General features: G+C 30.9%; 1 protein-coding gene across 1 annotated transcript in view; it reads right to left on the bottom strand.

The window, feature by feature from the left end:
* Window positions 1-439: 439 nt before the first annotated feature.
* Window positions 440-18,070, bottom strand: part of LOC107455754 (putative inorganic phosphate cotransporter) — a 71,863-nt gene continuing 54,232 nt past the window's right edge. The window contains exons 7-12 of the mRNA XM_071181986.2: window positions 10,137-10,264; window positions 8,060-8,209; window positions 6,359-6,491; window positions 4,833-4,988; window positions 2,112-2,197; window positions 440-1,074 (exon numbers count right to left, since the gene is read on the bottom strand). Of these exons, the coding sequence (XP_071038087.2) occupies window positions 889-1,074; window positions 2,112-2,197; window positions 4,833-4,988; window positions 6,359-6,491; window positions 8,060-8,209; window positions 10,137-10,264 (839 nt within the window). The 3' untranslated portion in view covers window positions 440-888. The remainder of the gene's footprint in view (window positions 1,075-2,111; window positions 2,198-4,832; window positions 4,989-6,358; window positions 6,492-8,059; window positions 8,210-10,136; window positions 10,265-18,070) is intronic.

Here is an 18,070-nt window from a genome sequence, read left to right on the forward strand (position 1 = left end):
TATTGTTCCGGATTTTCCGGAAGATTTTATTTTCATGTTTAAAGTGGTAGTAAATATATACTATTTTTCTTTTATAAACTTAATTTTTTAATGATTTTAATCACCACTATTCCTACAAAAATTAAGCTTATATATTAATATGCGTTACTATCATGGTTGACAACTCAAGTTTTCTCAAATACAACGTATTTGTTTGCTTAAAATTGAAGTTTTAATTCCATTTTAATACCACTGGGAAAAATGATAATGGAAGGGATTAAAAGTTGGCAGGTATGCTATTGCGCAATATACACTTGTCCAGTAGTCTCTACACTGATTTCTTTTTTTAAGATACGATGTATAAAAGCGAATTTAAAAAAGTGCATTTTAGTGATATATTTTTTGAAGTACTGAGTTATAGTTTGCAATATTTGAAATAAATGTGAAAGAAACTGAGACCTTAGTATCACAGATTTATTTCAGTTAGGAAATTCTAATATGTAGCGTAAAAATGAGCATTTGTAAAATATAAATTTGACTTATTTGATAAAATATATATTAATTTTACAAACAAAATCATTAAAAAGCTGTATAAACTAATGGAAAAACTGACTCATTTCTTCCTAAAATGTTTAAAATTCAAAATGATTGTCAATAATTTTTCTTAAAACCTAAATAATACACTGGTTCAAATTCTTCCAAATTCCACATTAACATAATGTGTGAAGATTGCTCAAAACGTTTATATCACTAGTGAGTTTTTTTCAACTTTTATCACCATTTTGAGATTATTAGTTTCGCCATTTCAAATGGAAATCACCAAGCTACGATGATAAAGGCTGATCACGATGACTCTAATGGCTTTGTGCATGATGATATATTGGTCACTTTACACAATAACTTATTTCACTACTGTTTTAATTTGTGAGAGATGTCTTCGATGCATTTCATTTCCTTTTTGCTGTCAGCATCGTCGCTCTCAGGGTCATTCCATGGTTGAAGATCAGCCGAACCAAACAACATGTAGATGAAGCCCGTCACAAAATGCATGGCTGCTGAACTTAAAAACACAAATTCCCAGTTTCCCAAAGTTTGCTGAAAACGAAGAAAAAATATATAAGAAACGTTTTTCTGTATTCAGTGTTTTAAACTACGCAAGTTCTTCCAAAATATTAGATATTATATATTATGCATATTCAGATACAGCGGCTACAAACTTGGAAAGAAGGTAGGACATTTCATAAAGATTGAGGAGCACATAGCAAACCATAACCGGAACTTTCATGGTACATCACTAGAGTAGCAACCCCATATTAAACAGGCTGTTCGTGCACATTTGGAATTGTATTTTCATTCACCTTATGAATTATCTTAATGCTATATTGATTAAGGAACTATCGCTGAACAGCCGACCCTATTTTGAGTTTACGACTACCTATGTTCAACTCTGTAGCCTTGTAATTTGGAACACAATCCAGAAGACAAGGCTACTCCTGGATCAAGTATTGGGAGAAATTCATTTTTGTAGAACCTGCATAATAGCATTGGGGAATAGAACTATCCCGCATTTGTGGTGCATGCAGAGAAAAAAGCCAAGATAGTCTCCCATGGTTAGCCCAACGGAAAGAGGACTCATGACCCACCTACCACTAGAGATATTACGTCAGCACTGTGGGTGGTCGGTGTGAACTGGGTTCAGAATTTCGTATCAACCAGCAATCGCTGGGTTTCAAACCTGGGCAACCTCATTAGGAACTATAATGAAATGGTAAGAACTTTGCGATTTTCGACAAGTTGCTGAAAATTTGTTAAATTACAATAAAACAGCTACTTTCGCGCCTACTAAATTTGACTTAATTAAGATGATTTTTCAAATGAGCCCTGAGGGACAGTTTATAACAAGACGTCAGTTTTTGCAACCCCTAACAACTACGGTTGCAATACAATTCTGAATTCTCATTAGGAACTATCTCGACTCCCTTCCAATTTTATTATCACTGAACTTAATTATCTTGTATAATCGACTTGGTTATAATTATTTATCAAGCTTAGTAATAATTATAATATAACCAATTATTTATTTGGTTATATTATAATTATTACGGCTATTATTTAACCAAATAGAAACTTACCCCACTTTTGAGAATATATCCGTCAAATGCAGGTGCCATAAAGCCTGGTAAAGTTGCTATTGCATTTGTTATTCCAAACAATGTGCCTGAAAAAAAATACTAATTATGTAGTCCAGAAAAATTTGATTTTCCCTCGTGAAAACTAATACCAAAGGATACTGAATTTTGCACTTTATACAATAGTACTTTTTTAATGAAAAGAAAGTATATAGTTGTCAATTTGTGCACTCGTATAGGAGATTTTTTTGCAGTAGTTCTTTAACTAAATTCTGTCGATGTTGCAGCAGGAAACTTAGATATCTTAAATTTCCTCTGGCTGTCATTGAGTTTCATAAAATGATCACCGCTGATGTAAATTGCATTAAAAAAATTTCAATGACAGATCGGGGAGCTTTTCAAAAGCTTATAGTTTTTAACAGTTTTGCACATACCAGGCTGCAAGAAAGAAGTACTTTATAACATACTCTTAACCTGCATAAATGTATATAGTCCGATACTGATCGTATGATTATGTCTGAATATTTAATGAGGAAATATATATCACCCCATGGTTCTTTCAGGCAAATACGTACTTTTCCTCCTTCCCAAATAGATATTTTTCTTGCATGGTTAATATTAATGCAACAAAAACAAAATACAAAACAAAAGAGTAACGGAACAAATTGCTTGTTCACTATGTTATTTAATTCATTGTACGTTCCACTAAAAATGATAGATAATGCATCTAGTAATTGCTATTTTCAATCAACATGACAATACACACTTTCTTCTTCCTTTCTTTATTTAACACGTTCACGCCGGGTGTTGCGCCTGAAAGCGGGACGGAAAAGAGAAAATACTGGTAGAAGAACTGTTTCAGTATTCGATAATATTCGGGAGGAGTTAATCTATTCTCAACAACAGACCTGCCAACTTTTAATCCCTTCCATTATCATTTTTCCCAGTGGTATTAAAATGGAATTAAAACTTCAATTTTAAGCAAACAAATACGTTATATTTGAAAAAAATTAAATTGACAACCATGAGAGTGACGCATATTAATATATAAGCTTAATTTTTGTAAGAATAGTGGTGATCAAAATCATTTAAAAATTAAATTTATGAAAGAAAAAATAGTATATATTTACTACCACTTTAAATATGAAAATAAAGTCTCCCGCAAAATCCGGGAGAGTTGGCAGGTATGCTCAACAATAACAAGACACTGTAAGGAAATTTATCACGGCGAAGAAACAATTCAAGAGAAAAATTGCAAATTGGTAGTTATGGGTTTTTATTATTCCCGGAAAAAAACTAAAAAATGAAATTTATTTGTGACCAGTTTTTACTCCTGTGCGCCGCCCGATGAGACAATCTAGCGTGACCCACCGGTGGGTCACCCCGGCGTAAACGTGTTAACTGACTTTGAAGAACAATCTTTTCAACTTTCTAGGGAGGCATTACTGTTTCCTGAAGGATCTTTAATTTTCATTTTGAAGATTAAAAGTCAGTTTTTAACCCAATTGATACTTCGTCTAACCCCAAAATGGTATCATTTTAACCTAACTAAAATTAGTAACATTTTTGGTGTTTGCATTAAAAATTTTGGAATTTTAAGGCAATACCTCCTACAGATAATATTACTTGATTCGAAAGAAATGTTGTATCTGTAATGCCCATTTGGAATTTCCCTTCTCTACCAGTTATTTGCTTTGGAAAAAAAAGTTGAAAAAACGACACACCGTAGTGGTCACCCACCCGCTCACTGCCCGATGTCAGAGATGCTTGACTTCGATAATTTGCTCGTATCCGTGTCTTAACGGCCAGTACACAACGGGAACTTTCAAAATATTGTTACGAAATATTTAAATAAGAAAATCGACTTGTATATTTTCGATGCGGTGCAACGTTCAGTGGAGTCACTTTTGAATTTCACAACGAAAGGGTTAAAAACTAAACACAGAGAAGTAGAGAATGCTTGATAACGTTTATTGTTCAATAGAAAACCAGACGATATTTGTTTATTAGAGTTTATAAAAATTTCCGTAACATTGTTTTTATTCCATCTTTGTGCGTTGAAGAATAAATTTCAATTTAAAATTAAAATTCGTGTTTCAGTGCTTTTTTGTTTATATATCAACACTTTTTACATTGTAGACATCATTGTTGATTAATTTTTGTATAGATAATTTAACAATTTTAATATTTTCTTCCAAAATCATACCTCCTATTTCACAAAATGCTAGAAAATTTTGCTCAAATTAATTTAGACCATCTTTTTAAATTTTATAATATGATTATTATTATTATTACAACAACGTTTAGATAAATGTTTCAGCACAATTTATTTTTCATTTGTTTATGCAAATGCTAATATTGGACTCTCTTTCAACACCGGAGAAACAAAACTCCAGTCCATCTATCAGGGATCATACAGGCGACTATTTATATAAAAAGCAGTAGAAACTGAATTCATTTATTTATTATCCCTTTAAGTATTCAATCATATCTGTCACTATGACTAACATATTATATTCTTCATATACATACATTTTTCGCGTTCACTTTTAATACTAAACTGAGTTTTTTTATATTAAAAAGCTGCAAATTTTTTATTTCTTTTAATAAATTTTGAAATTTATTAGTCAGCACTTTTTTTAAATTTTTAGTCATTCGAACTCTGCATCTATAGATGAAAAATATTTTTTTAAAAAAGAAAAAACGTTATCAAATAATACTTACCAGCGAAACGTGGACTCATGTCAACATGGTTAACCATGAACCCAGAGTAAACTAATCCATTTAATGCGTAGGATAAAGAAAATAATATGATTATGATAATTGGGTGACAGCCAATGAGGCCTATAGCTACAGCACACAGCCCTGGTCCGAAAAATCCTGGAATCAAGAAAGTGAAATAATTATCAGACGGAAACAAATTATGCTTTTCTATGCCTGTTACCGCTGAAGTTTGAATGCCATTAAATGACATATATTTAACTAATTTTCAGAATAACTGATTTTTCTCTATTAAAGAAAATACTCAGGCATTTCAACATTTTACCTCGGAAATGTGAGGCATCGGTATCATGAAACTTTGTTCCTCTATCAACTATTTTATTGATTGTTACGACTTAATACTTTAGATATCAAAATATAAAAAAGAAACATAATGTCCTTAATACAATACTTAAGTCAATGTCCTAAATTAATAAAAATATTGTTGCATTTAAGAAAATTTTGTTTATTTCCTTAATGGCAATAATATTTTAAACTGTTTTGTTTCAGTATAATAGTTTTTAAAGTGATTGATGATTGTTTGGTTTTGGTATCTTGAAAATTTATATGGCGTTAAATAAATAAAAAACAATGTGTAAATTTAAACGTTCTAAACCATAGTTGCTGTCCAAGTGAAAATTTTATTTTCGCTGTAACAAATGATTTACAAGCAAGGATGAATATAATGTATACTATATAAACGGCATACAGTTTACTGTATGGCCAGTCTTTATGGTTTCATCCAAGAATAAGATGGTTTTTTATGGGAAATGTTTTTGGAAGCCATTAAAGTATGATGGTTAATGATAGATTGCTTTTGTTAGGCCGTCAAGCAAAACTATCAATCCACGTTAGTTTTGCTCAAATTGGTCCAACATACCTAATATAAGCTGATGATCTGTTTGAATTTACCATTAAGAGGTAAGGAGGTTTTTGATGGAATCTTATGATAGTAACCAATTTGCTCATTTTGGACCATCATTGAAAAACCATCAAAAATTTTGTCTTGGATACTGCCACCAACAACGCTCTTTACAAAAATTTAATAGAGTTGTAGACAACTAAAAATTATAGATATTTTAGTAATTTTTACAACAAATTAAAAATCTTGCCACGAGAGAATTGTATGACAGTGGCGTTTTATCTGAACTTCTGAATTATTTGAGTGCAGTGGTGTGGAAAATAATTTCAAAAGGAATCATACTTTCGAACATATACTTATCTAACACTAGAAGGAATTTTTCTTAAAAGCAAACTAAGTTGACTGCCCTGTTAAGTTTATCAATTTTTTCGTAAGGCTGGTGGGCGCCCTGTTATTTGCTCATTATAATAATAAGGTTCTACTTATTAATTTCAGAAAAAGAAACAAGGAGAAATAAGAAGAAAAAATAGATAATCGATACTCTGTTTCAATACTTCGATAAATTTTAGTTTAAATTTTTGAAAATAAAATTTTAAAAAATTAATAGAAATAACGAATACGGATTTACCGATTCCGGTGATAAGTTTCCTAATAGAGGTGATTTTGAGGTAACCACCAGCTCTAAGAAAATCTGCGACAACACTTGCAGGGAATGCAAAAAGTGACATCATCAGAAAGGGGAGGCCGGACAAAATTCCATTCTAAAAATAATAAAAAAAAGAAATTACATATGGTAAGTATTTCTTATTTAAATCAGGATCAATCGAATCTAATATTCTAGGTTTGTGAATAATTATGAAATTTGACACAAAATATTAAACGAAAAGAACTAATAAAGATTGGATTATTCATACGAAATTCTACAAATTTAAAACTTATATTAGATATTAATTGTTCTTTTCCGGCATTAAATAATAACATTATTTAGCATTTACGAATAAATTGTTGACATTTCTGTCAGTGCTGTTATATGTATTTGTTCATGCGTCAAATTGACGCTTGCTCGTATATAAGATAGTATATAATAGGTATATAAGAAAGATAGGTATATAAGAAACGTCCGTAAACCTGGTGTTGAGACATAAATTTTACTACCACTAGAATACATTTATCTGCAATATGGCACAATCGAGTTGCAGTATCAGTGATTCACCTTTCTTCACAATAAAACAACTAGCTAGTCCTTTTATATGTGTTTAAACTATTTAAATGAAAAGTTAGTTAAAAGTATATTAACACGTTGAATGCCACAATAATTTTACATGGCTTGCTCGTCTGGCCACACGGTAAATAACTACAAACTAAATTTGCAAATATTAGACAGATTTTGCTAGTTTATAAAATGTTTAGCAGAACATAACTGAAAAAAGTGGTGAATTATATATGCCTACGAATTAACATTACAATTATTAAAAATTGTGATGGACAAAAATATACTAAATTGCATTTATTAAATCAAGAATCACAATAATGAAGTATTTTGAATAAGTATTATGAATAATTAAGTATTTTGAATAATTTATAATTTTGAATAATTTATAATTTTGAATAATTTATAACTTTGAATAAAGTTTCTGCAATTCTATAAAAGAGGGTAAATTTTATTGTTTTATATCATGTAATACGCTGTCAGTCAGCTGTTTTTCGCGACCTATGTGAAAGGTCAGTGTCAGCAAGTGGTGACAGATGCAGCTTAAATGTAATTTCAGTGTCAGCCACCAGTGGTTGACGCGGCCTAAATGTAATTTCAGTATCAGCCACTGGTAGTTGACGCGGCCTAAATGGTAAGTCCAGTATCAGCCACCGATGACTGACGCGGCGCTCAACGTGTTAAAGCATATTTTCTAAAACAGGAATCAAGCATGAATACAGAAATTTTACTACAGCATTAACTATATATGTAAAACATGGGAAATCCAGAGGATTTTTCCAGGTATGCCAACTTATCCTTTACTGCAATACTTTTAATAAACTGGCCGCGAATTAAATAGCAAAACCTGTTGAACAAGCATGATTTCGCCTACTTTTTACGTCAAACGTGTCATAATGAGAAAACAGTACAAAAGTTGAATTTCATACGATACTCCGAATTTTAGATACGTAGTGATGGAAAAAATTACTGAAAAGGAAGAACAATAAATAAAAATACATCAATAAATAAATTAAGAAAATTTTAATTTTGTTAAAGTTAGAAAATATATTTTTTACAAAGCGGAACAAGTTGGCATCCCTGCTTTTTAGAAATGAGATAGAACAGGAAAAAACTTACATCTTTCAAATCGAAATGTAAAACATTCGATAGATAAGTAGGCATCATGGTCAAAAAATTGTAAAATACCCAATTCTGTCCAAAATGAGCTATAATCAAGGCCCAAAATGGCACTGATGTCCATATTGATTTCCATGGTGTTTTGACATCCTGTAATAATGAAACACTAACAATAATATCGATAACACTGATGAAAATTGTTTTTTGGTGCATTTCTACTAGAACTTGATGTTATAAAATTTGAGTGGGAGAATTTAACGATAATCAATTCAGACAATTATTCAGATCTTTCAAAACAACGATAATCAATTGTTTGTATAAATCCAACAACAATCTTGTTCCCATCAGTTGATTTAACCGGTTAACGCCCAGCGTCATATATTTAGGACAGTTCCTTTTTTCAAAAACATTAATTGTGGTGGGAAACTTTTTTCAGCATTTTCATTTATCTGGGTGAATTAAAAGATTCTCAGATACCACAATAATTCAGTTATTTATGATTAGATCTAGAATTATAAGGAGCAAGTACTTTTAGATCCATCAAAGACTTTTTGAATGCCATAACAGTAGAAAAACCAATTAATTTCAATAATATATTAGTTATACCACTGTTTCCATAAAACCACTTTTTGTATCATTTCAATATATAATTCCGGGACAAAACGGGTTAAATTAACTTGGAAGAAAATAAAATGGTTTAAAGGTAGCTCTGTTTAAAACTGTTGATTACAAATAGAACAGATTATACGACTCAATGAATTACTACCAATTAATTGGAAAAAACTGATTGAAATCAGTTGATGATTTAAACCAGGTTTTGGAATTATAATTGGGAATGATTATTCAAACAACTGAAGCATTCTATAGTCATCTATATTTGTATACAGCTATATTTGAGACAATCTATATTTAAATGCTAAACAGAAAATGTGGAAAGGTTATTTTTTTAAGATATGCGAAGTTAGCCCCAGAATTTAATTTTTAGGATTATGTCCGAAATAAGGGTGGTGAAAAAAAATTAAAGGGTTGTCATTTGTGGTCAAAAAGTTGTCAAACGAATACAATATAAAAATTGGAATTTTATTTATTTTTCGAAAAAATGCGAAGTTAGCCCCCGAATTTAATTTTTATAATTATGTCCAAAATAAAAGTGGTCAAAAAAAATTAAGGGGTGGTCATTTGTGGTGAAAAAGTGGTCAAACGAATACAATATAAAAATTTGATTTTTATTCATTTGGCGTGAAAATGCGAAGTTAGCCCCCGAATTTAATTTTTAGGATTATGTCCAAATTAAGGGTGGTCAAAAAAAAAATTAAAGGGTGGTCATTTATAGTCAAACGAATACAATATAAAAATTGGAATTTTATTTCTTTTTCGAAAAAATGTGAAGTTAGGCCCCGAATTTAATTTTTATAATTATGTCCAAAATAAGGGTGGTCAAAAAAAGTTAAAGGGTGGTCATTTGTGGTCAAACGAATACAATATAAAATTTTGATTTTTATTCATTTGGCGTTAAAATGCGAAGCTAGCCCCCGAATTTAATTTTCAGGATTATGTCCAAAATAAGGGTGGTCAAAAAAATTAAAAAGGTGATCATTTGTGGTCAAAAAATGGTCAAACGAATGCAGTTTGAATTTTCGATTTTCCTCATTTTCGGGGGCTCTCTTCGCATAGCTTTATTTTTATTTAGAGTCAAATAAATGTTCTGTTCAAAGTAAAAACAAATGCTTTAAAAAATTAGCAAAACTTTTAAAAAATGGAAATAAACACTCAAGCCAAAATTATTTATACTGTGACGACTGCATTGTGCATTTAATGTAATATTACTTCTTAAAAAGGTTTATTTTAACATTACATGTAAGAGCTTATTTACGAATTCATTTAAGTTGTGCATTCCGGAGTACTGAAAATTAAGGATTAACAATGGATATATAAAAAATTTATTTCAATTTATATAACAAATCTATAAATTATATTTACCTCAACTTATATTTGCCTCAACTTATATTTACCTCAACTTTTAAAATATGGTTTTACTCTCTTTAAGAAATGCTATGATTCAATAAATTGGACTTACATCTGATCTGGATTTGTCTAAATTGTCTTGGATGTATGCTAATTCCTCTTTAGAGATTCGGGGATGAACATCTGGTGTGTCATAGGCTAGCACTGCCCAGAAGATAAACCAACAGCACCCGAATGTTCCTGAAATAAAATATTGCTTATGGTTTTATTTGAAATAATGATTTGGTCACAAAAAAGAAACAATTTATATAACTAGACACCGTCATGGTTAAAAAAGTTATAATTAAAGAAAGAAAATTTAAAACTCTTTTTCAAACCTCTGACGTAGAATTTTTATTAAACTTATTTTTCAGGCTTTTTTCATTTAATGGGTCGAGGGACTTCTCCGGCTATCTTGCTTTGGTAAAAAGAAAACCTTTAATCGTTATTTCTTAAGTATTTAAAATCTAAATATGGTACAAATGTGAATACTAAAATGTGAGAACGTGTTTAATTCTGAAGTATAAACTAAGAAAGAGAATTTAGATGAAGAAATAACAATCACTTAAGTCTTGGTGTGCAAAATCACGTTCACTCAAATTTACAGAACCAAGAATATTCTTAAAATTCTCACTAGAAGAAAAATGTATTAAGTTTGGATGACTCAAAAAACAGTTTTCCCATATATTTGAGCAAATTGGCATGAATAGATTTATGCTAGAGTTGATATTTACTAGCATTAGCTACCATTTGAGTTAACCCCTAAACACACAGATTTTTTGAAAATATCCGGTAAAAGAAAAAAATTTTTAATGTAAAAAAACACAATTTAGAACATTGTCTTTTCTTTTGGTGGACAATTTTAATATACTGCACCTTTGTTCCATAGAAAAAGGCTATATTCTGAGATGTCAACTGCTGCGGTCACGCCAAAATAATCTTTAGCTTGATCTTTGTTGTGATTAAATGCGGTTGTGGAATGCAAATGAAGTAAAGGAGTATTCATGCGGATCATGGAGGTTTTGACTGTGTAAATTTATGCAGTAGGGTGATAAGACTATATTGTAAGAGTATGAACTTTTACTTAACTGATATGATGAAAAAGAGGTTGTGTGTATGCTATTGAATGACTTCATACTGGATACTGGATATTGGGGTTATCTCGGCTCTTAGCGCGAAGAGCCACTAACCGATTCATCGAATCGGTTTTGTCGTATTCTAGGAGGTCTTAAATATCAATGAAATTGTAGTATGTTGTATCAAGTCCTTAAAGAAGTAAATCTTGAGTTTAGAAGTGAAAATCATCATTGGGATGGGGAGATCTCCTTGAGTAGAATTTGTAAGAGGCAAAGAACTTCTTGATCTTTCATGAGCTCTTGCAATTTTTTCATAAATAGCACTAGACGGAGAGCTGAAGTTGCAGGAGTAGAGGCTTTATTCTGGAATCTTTTTCTGCTGGGGCGGGCCTCGCACCCAGAGAAGTTGAAAGTGTGGTCTTTTCTGCAGTTGCAACAAGTTGCTGGAGTATCTTTGCTTTTCCTACACTGATAGGAGCAGCTTGGAGTCTTTTCATTATTCTTATCAGTGGCTTGCTTCTTCTTCTTTTTTCTCTTTTTGGCTGGAGGTTCTTTTGTACTTTCAGGCTGGGGCTCAGTTTCAGAGGCCTCCTCACTATGTTCCAAGTTTTGGTCTGTTTCTGTGTCTTTGGCTGTGACCAAATCCTCTGTAGTTTGAGCTTTGGGTTCGGGAGTGGGAACTGGATCTTCATTTTTCCTTAATTCCATTTCCTTCTGTTTATATCATAGACAATACTGTAGGCATAATTTTTGACAGGTTCATGAAATATACATAATGTGGTCGCATACTCTTGAAATAATGTCGAAGAAAATCATTCGCTTTGTACAGTTCTCCCAAGGAAAGCTGTGAGTAGAATTCTCTTTGTTTATCAGACTGAACTAAGTTTTTAGGTGGAATGCATTGCAGGGGAATCCCGTAGGTCGCAATTAGATCGTCTAAGGATGTTTAATCTACTCCAGTCAAGTCATGAGAACGACCGCGAGCTCTGTTCGAATTCTAGTAGTTGCTTTAGTAGTCACTCCTTAAAATTACTTCATACTTTTGAGTGGTGCGAATTGTATTAGTCTATGAATTATTTAAAAATAGTGGTGTATAAAAATCTACTAAATTGAATTTATTAAACCAAAATTCACAATTTATTAACTACCACTTTAAAATACATATTTGCTCTCCGGAGCAAGTTGGCACCTCACTATATTTTGTTCTTGAGTAAATATGAGTTGTAGCTTACAATCCTATGTAAATGATAAATATCAATAAAACGATTAATTTTCTTAGCTTTTACATTGTTATTTTCAATTCTCGATTATATTCGAGTGTTAAAACAACATAAAATACAAAGCCATTCGAATTATTTCGAGTGTGCACAGTTTGGCCGGTTTAGCGTGCTCGAATTAACTCGAAGGCACAAGTTAAGGTGTTAAATAATAACGCTGAAATTTTAGATTGAAATATAACCATTTATACCAACGAGAACAATGACTGTTGTCTCTGAGATGAATTTCAAGAAAAATAAATGCATTACTAGTATTTTTCTATAAGAAACAAGTTCATGAGAATGATCACGTTGAATTGGAATAATTGAATAGACTTTTTTTTTCTTCTTTAGATTCTAATTAAATATTAAAAAAAAATCAATATGAAAAATTTATAAATTTTTAAAAAAAGTTATGTTACCACATTTTTAAATTAAAATTAAATATAGATTATAACTAATTTTTCCGTAATTTTACAAACATATTTCGTAAACTTGAAAATTTTCAAGCACGCTTGCTAAACAGTAGGCTGTACCTTAATCATAGTGAAAACTAACTTCAAATTATTGAGTGTCTAAATTTTAATATTTCGTATTCCTGAAGAGTTTTCGACTCAATAATTATTCTTAACCTTTTCGGGAAGGGCGAGTCATAACTATATTCGTATGGAATCAGAAACAGGATGAATAAAAATAAAATGCGGTAATTTAAAATTTGGACATGGCTAATTTGCAAACCTTATTTTCGCGTTCACTTTAAATCTAATACATCCAATCTATAATTTTTAAATGTGCAACTAGATCACTTGAATTAAGTCTTGGTGAATTAAATAAAGAGAACTATTATTACCCCGCCCACAAATAAACTGCTATGAATTTGTTTGGCTACCAGTTTTATCTTTTTCACCGTGATTGTTACCTTCCTGAGAATGCATACATGACTCGCCCGTCTCGAAAATGCTAATTACATCACTCTGAATTATTAGGAAATTTGCAATTTTTAAAGGACACAGAGTTATCAAGGTTTGGGAAAAATTATAAAATAATGACTGGAGTCAAAAGAGGCTAATCAATTATTAATATCTTCATTTTATAGATTAAGCTAAGATTTAAATTTGATTTGTACTTAACCCCTTTGTGCCTAGCGTCCTTTTAAGAAGGCGTTTTTTTTTCCTAAAATGGAGACAAAAAGTTGTTGCACACATGTTTTATGACAAGGGTTGCCATTGGCGACTACAATTTCAAAAAGTGGTGGCTTATAAAAAGTTGTAAGCATAATATATGTATAAAAGTCGTAAAAGCGTGATAAAATTTGTATAAGTAGTTATAAACCCAAAATTGGGTCAACTGTTTCAACGACGGTTACGAAATATAAAATATTTTAAACATTGTCAACCCATTCTGAACCATAATTGCAAAAACGCAATTTTTTGAAGTGATGTTAGAACCACTCGTATTAAAAAGTGGTAGGGCATCCTTCTACAATTTAAGTTCACCATATCCTTCAACATTTTAGGTAACTGAGAAATATTATTTCCTACAATAATGAACTGAAGCATAAATACATTACGGAATTTTTATGAAACTTTCATCAGAGCTTATGACATGACGATTTTCAGTTTGGTCTTTTATAAATCTTTTTAAATCATTTACATGACTGGTCTTAGAATGTATGGAGTCAATATACGCCCTTATCTTCATAAATACAAGTTTGTCTACGATCTCAACAAAGCGTGCACTGGGGAGCACATTTTTTGCTGCATTTATGCATGAATCAGAAATAAGTTCCGTTCAGAAGGTTACAGATTTATTTCAACTCGTATTTTTTGTTTAGTTAATTTTTTCTGAATGTACAAGTTTACAAAAAATGAATTTGGCTTATATACATGCATATACACTTGTATGATCCCTTAAAAAAATTAAATGAGGTATTAACATACGACATCGAAAACTGAAATGTTAGTATCACCTTCTTCCTACTACGTCTTACGTAACTGAGAAGTAAGGACACTCAGTATGTATTCGAGAGAATTTTAAAAACTCATTAGGAATATTTCTTGTAAGGAGATTGTATATAGAAACCGATGGCCGATTTGAAATCAGAGGCACGAAAATGTCTAATATCGAAGTAGATAATTCACGACAAAACTGAAAAAATAATAAAATTAAGATATGAATATTTGTTTTAACTCCTATAACTTTGGAAACTATTTTTTAATTCTTAACTCAAGCAATCCTGATAAATACAATGTTCAATGAATATACCAAATTTCTCACTATTGCTAATGAAATATATTCATCGAATCCCAAGGTTCCGCTAAAAGAAGATCGACCATTTAGAGTTCCACAGTCGGAAAAAATAAGAAACCGCTGATCTAGATAATAAAACAAAGACCCCATAATCATTTCAGTTCTAAAATTATTTATTTCTTTTGGTTAGAAATATATACTGAGGAATCCTTTTGAATTCTATACATTATTTTTAACTACTTTATCACATAGATAGAAAATAGACGTAGAACACTGAATGTGTAAAACATAAATATTTCGAAAGGAATTTGTAGTGAACAAATTGTTTTGGAGATCATTACAATCTGTGCAATATTTTTGCCCTTTCCAGTACAATAAAACCAGTCCAGGCAACACTAATTCAACAAATGTTATAATAAAAAACATGCACTAGAAATGTAAAACTAATCGTTTTTAAACGTTCAGCAACAACTCTAAACATTCACCTTTTCGGGACAGGCGAATCATAAATATGCTCTTATGGAATCCGAAACAGAATGGGGAAAAAAATTAAAAGCGGTAGCTTAATAAATAAATGCATTACTACTATATTTTTTTAAGAAAAAAAGTTCATGAGAATAATCACCTTGAATTGGATTAATTAAATAGGCCTTTTTCTTCTTCAGTAGATTTTGATAAAATATTTTTAAAAAAAAAATTTCAATATAAAAAATTAACAAATTTTTAAAAAGAATTGTGCTACCACTTTCTTAATTTAAAATTAAATTTAAAATATAAGTAATTTTCTTATCTTCAAAATTCTATCGCTATCAGCCAACAATTTTAAGGAAGCTTGCTAAACAACAGGCTATACCTTAATCCAGGGAAGGGTATAACTTGCCGATCCTTGGCAGTTCTAAACTATGTGTATCCATTTTCTTGTCGACTTTGTTTAAAGCTATTTCTGTTTTTTTTAATAAAGTACTGGTGTCCTTTTTACTTTCTCTATTTTTGTTCTAAAAAGCATAAATTGATGGAAATAGTTAGCACAGACAGCTTCAATTGGAAAAAAGTTGAAAGCAGAAGTTCTTTATAGAATATCCGTAGATTAGCTCCAACTAGCGTGAATTGTACTTCACATGTGGCAGACTGCGCATTTTAAGCTCCAAAGAGCGGACAATCAACTGAAGCTGTGGTTTCTAAATGTGACAAAATTTGAGTTTTACAAATCATTACCAAAAGCTAGTTTCCAAAATCTAATATTTCGTGCCCAGAAAATTAGTCTTATGTTTGCTTAATCTTATGCATGTGAATAAATGCCTTCAACTATGAACCTTAGAAAAAATTGTTTCAGAAGTAGACTAACAGACAAGCATTTAGCCTCGTTCCTTAACATAAACACATCTCACTTCGAACCTCAATTTAAGGAACTTTTAAAACTGAAATAGCAATATCATTCATCTCACTATTTAAATTAAAACTTGTATATCGCTTTTTACTTTTTACTAGCCGCCTGTGGCGGCCAGCTGTCCGCCACGCTAAAGGTTTTCGCAAATAAAGTTTTTTAAAACATAGCAAGAAATCTGAAGATTAGTGGACAATTAAAGTGTTCAGTCCTGCAATTTTGTCTTCATATCCAGTTCTGCTGCAGATGTGTTATAGCTCTTGAGGATGTTTGAAATTATATAGCTACAACGCTTAGGAAAAAAAACTAAAATGCTAAATACATGAAAAGAACAAGAAAACGAATTAATTTTTTATGGTATCAATTTCTATTTCTATATCGCTACAAAAATTATCGTCTTCGCTTAAGAAAAAAAAATAGAGTGAGGAAAGAAGAAGAAAGACTTATTATAACAATTATGAACAGCGACAAATATATCAAAGCGAAGCGTTCTATTTACGTATCGAATATGTTGCCACATTTTTAATACAAAAGTTGAACTTTCCTCCACTTTGATAAATGTAAACTAATGCGAACCTTACAATTAAATTATTAATTCCTTTGTATATTATTGGTTTAAGTTGTCGAAAGTAATACTTCAATTGTAAAGTTCGCATTAGCATGCATTTATAAGAGTGGAGGAAAGTATTTGCATTTTTTAATAGCTTTTTGAATATGGCTCTTTGAAGACGAAAAAGCATAGATTTACTTACAAAATGACTGATAACTAAAAAACTAATCCAAATTTTTGAAAAAGAAAAAAAATACTTCTTCATTATGTCAAAACACAATTATGTGCCGAGTTTCGTGCCTGGGCGAGACTTCTGGGGCGATATATTGTGATTACAGACACACACACAGCCGCGTTTATTATTATGTATATAGATTATTAATTTTGAAGTTTTTACTTGGCCCACCAAACATTTTTTTCTCTCGATGTTTTGCCCCAGATCACAAAAGTTTGCCCATCCCTGCCTTAATCAATATGAGAACTAACTTCAAATTGTTGAGTATCTAAATTTCATTTTGGCTAATCCCTGAGAAGTTTCCGATTATTCTTAACCTTTTCGGGACGGGAGAGTCATAACTATATTCGTATGGAATCAGAAACAGGATGGATAAAAATAAAATACGGTAACTTAAAACTTGGACATGACTAATTTGCCAACATTATTTTTGCGTTCACTTTAAATCTAATACATCCAAACTATATTTTTTAAAAGTGTAACTATATAATTTGAATTAAGTCTTGGTGAATTAAATTAAGAAAACTATTATTACCCTGCCCTCAAATAAACTGCCATAAAAATAATTTGACTGCAATTTTATCTTTTTCACCGTGATTGTCGCCACCCTAAGAATGTATATATGACTCGCCCGCATACCTGGCAACTCTTTTTGATTTTCCGGAAGATTTTATTTTCATATTTAAAGTGGTAGTAAATGCACACTATTTTTTTCTTTTATAAACTTAATTTTTAAATTATTTTGATCACCACTATTCTTACAAAAATTAAGCACATATATTAATATGCGTTACTATCATGGTTGTGAACTTAAGTTTTCTCAAATACAACGTATTTGTTTGCTTAAAATTGAAGTTTTAATTCCATTTTAATACCACAGGGAAAAATGATAATGGAAGGGATTGAAAGTTGGCAGGTATGCGCCCGTCTCGAACAGGGCTAAAGAGAATACAAGGGCTAGTTCACTCCGCTCTTAGAGCTGAAGCTACGATTTCCCTCCTCATGACGTCACTGTGTCTACAGATCTCGGAGATCGCAAGCAAAGATATGATAACTTTGCATCTTTCTCTTGTAAAAATAAGTTAGACTTTTTCTGGTTATTAGCCTTCAAACTTTACGTAATTAACACATTATTTCCGTTCATAAACATAGTTCAAAAAAACTTTCTTGGTTATTATATTAAAAAAATACCATTTTAAACTTATAAAAATGTTTTGCTAGTTGGTGAAAATGACACGACAAATACTTTATTTTAA

Source organism: Parasteatoda tepidariorum, chromosome 4 (genome assembly GCF_982258835.1).
Source record: "Parasteatoda tepidariorum strain Cologne lab strain chromosome 4, Ptep-v5.0, whole genome shotgun sequence".
NCBI lineage: Eukaryota > Metazoa > Arthropoda > Arachnida > Araneae > Theridiidae > Parasteatoda > Parasteatoda tepidariorum.